General features: G+C 42.8%; 1 protein-coding gene across 1 annotated transcript in view; it reads left to right on the top strand.

Annotated features, from left to right (window-relative positions):
• Positions 1–6000, top strand: part of FBXL7 (F-box and leucine rich repeat protein 7) — a 409417-nt gene that overhangs the window by 106472 nt on the left and 296945 nt on the right. The window contains exon 2 of the mRNA XM_047767855.1: positions 5507–5596. Within this exon, the coding sequence (XP_047623811.1) occupies positions 5507–5596 (90 nt within the window). The remainder of the gene's footprint in view (positions 1–5506; positions 5597–6000) is intronic.

The raw sequence follows: 6000 nt of genomic DNA, 5'->3' as shown, positions 1-6000 counted from the left end.
TTGACTGTATGGAGACTACCTTTGATGACTCTTGATTGGATGACGGGACTTCAATCTAGTCTCTTGAAGACCTTACAAGCGAAATGTGAGCTTTAGTGGAAAAGAAAGAATTCTGCCTTGAGGCTGTGGCATTAACTGCCTGAGTTTCCATCCTACTGTCTACCCTACAGATTTCCAGCTTGTCAGCTCCAGCTATTCTGTGAGCCAGTTCTTTTCAATCTCTCTTTGTGATTCTGATCCTTCTGTCTTTCTTTCTTTCAATCTATCTAATGTGTATTTATATATAGATATATAAATATATAAATGTCCTACATATATCCATATATGAGTGATACTATGTATATTTATAGAAACAGTACTATAATTTCCCCTGGTCCTTACGTTTATCCTGATAGGAGATACATATATATATCTCCAATTGTATTTCTCTGGAGAAGCCTGACTGATACAGACACTGAAGCCTGGGCACCACGACACCATGACATTTGCAAAAGGTGAAGGAGGTACTCCCATCCCCGCCCAGTCCTTTCCAGTATTTCCCTAGGCTGGGCTGCCTGTCCCATCTTCCCACCACTGCCCTCTGGTCTGGACTTCCCTTATGTAAAACTCCAGGGTTTAAGGTGACAGGCCTGACCTTTGATTTGCTAAAGGAGGTAAGAAATGTAGACAATAGCTTGGACTTATAAGAACACTGTCATACTGCAGATTTGTTTCTGACTATTAGAGGCCAAATATCACTTTCTTTTCCTTCTAAGTTGCTCCTGTGACATTTCTTCTATAAGTCTCCTCTCTTCCATCCCCGACACCTACACCTTTCCCCTCCACTTGAGCTCCCTTGGGACCAGAAGCAAGGCAGGAGAGAAGAATGTATTAATGGTATCCAAAATATGAACCCCATTACATTAAGATTGATTGACTTTTCTAAATGTACTTTCCTAAGCGATATATCTGTATTATTTTATTTACTCTAACCTTACCCTGTCTATAGCTGAGAAAAATAATGCGTTGAGAGGTTTAATAATTGCTCAGTACTAGAAAGTGACAAGTCCAGGCTAGAAACCCCAGCCTCCTGAGTCTAGATCCAACACTCTATCCACTTAAGTGTAGTAAAAACTGATGTAGTCAGTCCTTACTATTTGTGGAGTCCATAGTTGCTGATTTGCCTACTGACTGAAATTTATTTGTAGCCCCAGATGAAGACTCACAGTGCCTTTGTGGTCATCTTAGACTAGACATGAACAGAGTGGTGGAGAATTTGAATGGCCAGGTGGGCAGGGTGAATTCTTGTTTCAGCTCTCATGCTGCAATTAAGTGTCCCCGCTATAGTCTATTTAGTGCCATGTTTTTCACATTTTCTGTTCTTTTTATGGTGATTTCCCAATCTGAAGTGTCCCCCAAGTGTAGTGTCAAAGAGAGGCCTGTCTGGTGTTCCTGAGTGCAAGGGGGATGTGATGGGCTTTACATGTGTTAGATGGGCTTCCTTTAGGCTTAAGTCACAGTGGTGTTGGCCTTGAGTTCAATGCTAGGCATGAACAATATATATTAAGTAAAGTGTCTTTAAAAACATACATAAGGAGTTCCCGTTGTGGCGCAGTGGTTAACGAATCCGACTAGGAACCATGAAGTTGCGGGTTCGGTCCCTGCCCTTGCTCAGTGGGTTAATGATCCGGTGTTGCCGTTGAGCTGTGGTGTAGGTTGCAGACGCGGCTCGCATCCTGCGTTGCTGTGGCTCTGGCGTAGGCCGGTGGCTACAGCTCCGATTCAACCCCTAGCCTTGGGAACCTCCATATGCCGCGGGAGCGGCCCAAGAAATAGCAACAACAACAACAACAACAACAATAACAAAAAAAAATACATAAAACAAGGTTAGGCGTTGAAGAGTTCACCAAAATGAGATCAGAGGTTCGCATTTACCTAATCCCGTGCTCCCCGCAAAGCAATGACTCCGTGTTAATTCACTGTTTGCAGCGACTTCATAGACTATGACAAGAATGGACTATAGCCAACTCTCTGTTATCTTTCTTTCCTTAATTATTTAATTCATTAAATACTCAGGCATTCTGGAGTTCCCTTTGTGGCGCAGCAGAAATGAATCTGACTAGGAACTACGAGGTGGTGGGTTGAATCCCTGGCCTTACTCAGTGGGTTAAGGATCCAGCCTTGCCGTGAGCTGTGGTGTAGGTCACAGACATGGCTCAGATCTGGCGTTGCTGTGGCTGTGGTGTAGGCTGGCAGCTACAGCTCTGATTCGACTCCTGGCCTTGGAACCTCCATAAACTGTGGGTGTGGCCCTAAAAAGAAAATAAATAAATAAATAAATTAATTAATTAATTAAATAAATAGACATTCAAAAGTATTTTACTTATTGAAAGGTATACATTTTTTATGGAGGTTACTTATCAGAAGGTATACATTCTTTACAGAGATGACATCATGCCCAAAGGGACAAAAGTTGATTGGGGGTGTGTGTGTAAAATCTTACAGTTTTTATGTCAACCCCCACCAGAGATGAACCATGACAGATAAATGGCACTGCCAGGCTACAAGAAGCCTGACACAAACTAAGGGAGAGTTTCTGCACTGTTTCTGCTAACTCTGAGGGAGGAGGCTGTGAAGTTAGCAAATATGGTGGGAACAACAGAATTCTTTCAGAGCCAGCCATAAGTCACCATGAGCAATGCACAGTGATGAGAAGAAACAACAACCATTTGCTGTTGCTGCTCAGGTTGATACTGTCCATGAACTTGGATTGTTTTATTGCTGTCAACATTAGTAAACAAAATCCTGAAGAGATTTTGTATGAAGCCCATTGATGCTTTTCTACTTTGTCCTTTTTAATTTTTTAAGTTAAGTAATTTCTTTTTTTTTTTCTTTTTGTGACTGCATCCATGGCATAGGGAAGTTCCAAGGCCAGGGATGGAATCCAAGCCACAGCTGCAACCTATGCTGCAGTTGTGGTAAAGCCAGATCCTTTAACCCACTTTGCTGGGCTGGGATTTGAACCCACACCTCTGCAGTGACCCTAGCTGCTGCAGTCAGATTCTTAATCCACCGCACCACAGTGGCAAATCCCTACTTGGTCCTTTTTTAACCTCACACCACCTCACTAGAGTATTACTACTGTGCAGGGACGACTGTTGGAAAATAGTGTTTCTCAGCTGCATGTAAGAGTTTAGATCATAACTTGTGGAATGAAAAGAGTTCACTTGGGACGTAATTAGTTGGTCATTGTTTTAGTTTTCCATTGCCACATGACAGATTACCTACCATGAATTTAGTAGCAGCTTAACACAAGATACACCTATGGAGTTCCCGTCGTGGCGCAGTGGTTGGCGTATCCGACTAGGAACCATGAGGTTGCGGGTTCGATCCCTGCCCTCGCTCAGTGGGTTGACGATCTGGCGTTGCCGTGAGCTGTGGTGTAGATCGCAGATGTGGCTCGGATCTTGCATTGCTGTGGCTGTGGTGTAGGCTGGCGGCTGCAGTTCTGATTGGACCCCTGGCCTGGGAACCTCCATGTGCCACGGGAGTGGCCCAAGAAGTGGCAAAAAGACAAAAAAAAAAAAAAGATACATCTATTACTTCTCTGTTTACTTTGGGGCAGAACTCTGGACTTAGATTAGATGGATCTTTTGTTCAAGATTTCGCAAAGCTGCAATCAAGGCATTGGCCAGGGCTGCTTTTTCATCTGAGATCAGGGTCCTCTCTTCCATGCTCATGTGGGGTTGGTAGAATTCATTTCATGGCAGCCACAGTTTATGGTGGTTTGCTTCTTTAAGCAGGAAGGGTCTCTCTCCTCTGTGCTTTTAAAAAATCATTTACTTTAGTATTTAGCTCAGGCCCACCCAGGATAATCAGTCTTTTGATTAAAGTTAATGCTATAGGAAATTGAATTACATTTGCAGAATCTTCTCACCAGTGTCATGTCCTGTTGCTTAGTGATAAGTTGCAAGTTCTGTCCACACTCAAGAGGAGCAGATTACCAAGGATGTGAGAATTGGCTTAGCCTGTTCAGGCTGCTACAACAAAATACCATAGATGAGGTGGCTTATAACAACAGAAATTTAATTCTTTTTTTTTTTTTGTCTTTTTAGGGTTGCACCCATGGCACATGGAAGTTCCCAGGCTAGCTACCAGCCTGCATCACAGCCACAGCAATGCCAGATCTGAGCTGTGTCTGCGACCTATAACACAGCTTATGGCAATGCCGGAGCCTTAACCCACTGAGCAAGGCCAGGGATCGAACCCTCATCCTCATGGATACTAGTCAGGTTTGCTACCACTGAGCCACAATGGAAACTCCCAGAAATTTAATTCGTACATTTCCGGTGGCTGAAAAGTCTGACATTAAATTGTCTGGTGAGGACCTGCTTCCTGGTTCATCAAGAGCTGTCTTTTCCTTTGTCTTCACGTGATGGAAGGGGCAGGGGAGCACTCTGAGGTCTTTGCAGTAAGGGCACTAAGCCCATTCATGAGGTCTCTACCCTCACGACCTAATCATCCCCTCCAAAAGGCTAATCACCTTCTAATACCATTGCACTGGGGATTAGGTTTTAACATATGAGTTTTAGGGAACACACAAATTCCATCTGTACCAGGTACCATGGGGATCATCTTAGAATTGTGCCCACCGTGGTCATTGGCTCTTCCTTCCCTATCCAGTGAGTATGATTCATATTTGTAGACTTTTGAGTGACAGTGGGAGAATGATTAGCAATATTAATGTGTGCGTTCAAATTGAAAGAAAGATGGAAACTCAGCTGTCAGTGGAGCTTAGATTACTTAGACTAGAGTTTCTCAACCTCAGCACAAGTGATGCTCTGGACTCAGTAACTGTCTCTTGTGGGTGCTGCCTTGTAAGATGACCTGTAGCATCCCTGGCTTCTACCCACTAAATGCTAGTAGCACCTTCCTCAGTTTTGACAATTAGAAATGATACCAGCCATTGCCACATGTCCCCTTGTGGAGAGAGGCACGCCCAGTTGAAAAGAACCACATTAGAAAGACAAAGTAGGTTTTTTTCTTTGTTTTAATGAAAAGCCCATTAAAACAGGAATTTTTTTTTTAAGGTAATACAGCTATTTGGAGCTAGCAGATAATATCCAGATTATCCTGGATAATGCCTCTTTCTTAGATTTGAAATCGATAGTTTATAGTTGCAAGGAAAAAACTAATATTGTAGGCGTGTTTCCCACATGTATTTTCTTATTCACATGTATGCCAAAATGAAGTTACGTTATCATATCTGACTATGTTTTATAATATTGTCTGAGTATATAGTCAAGCCATATTATAACAGGGCTTTAGTTGGACTATGACATGGGTCAGGTATTTCCCGGAAGATATTGAATGTGTAAGACAAGAAACCTAATAAACCCCATTCTTGGTATTATGGCTCCTTTCTTGGAAACAAGTGATTGGCTTGGTATATATGGGATGGAGTGGAGGGCATGGTCCAGTTCTGAAATGAAAAGACTCAAAAGCTGCTCTTTGTTCTTTTCTCTAGGCAAAGGCAGCTCAAGCATCTCATCCGACGTGAGTTCAAGTACAGATCACACGCCAACCCAAGCCCAGAAGAATGTGGCTACCAGTGAAGGTAGGCAACTGGACCTCATTATCTCTTGCCCACTCTTCACAGGGCTGGCTATGTTTGGAAGACACATAAAATGTGTGAGTCTCAGTTCTCTTCTGCTGAGTGGGAGAATATGAGAGTCTTAAAAATGAGAAGGTCAAGGTTTCCCCAGGTTTCTTTTTGTTGCATTGCTCTCATTGTCGACTGAAGTTGTTTGGGTGCGGTTCAAGGCCAGTGCTGTTATTTTGTGAAAATATAGTAGGCAGACTTTTGGGAAGCCTTGTTCTTCAGTGTGGAAAACATTCTGATTGTAAAATCCTCATGCTGCAGTTAAAAGATGCTGCAAGAACTTTCAAAATAAGAATGCTTGGAATTCAGGATTTTGACATTTGGAAGGTCACAGTCGTGTGATTTGTGAAACTTGAACT

This window comes from Phacochoerus africanus, chromosome 1, assembly GCF_016906955.1.
Source record: "Phacochoerus africanus isolate WHEZ1 chromosome 1, ROS_Pafr_v1, whole genome shotgun sequence".
Classification (NCBI taxonomy): domain Eukaryota; kingdom Metazoa; phylum Chordata; class Mammalia; order Artiodactyla; family Suidae; genus Phacochoerus; species Phacochoerus africanus.
This window is presented reverse-complemented; position numbering and strand designations above follow the sequence as displayed.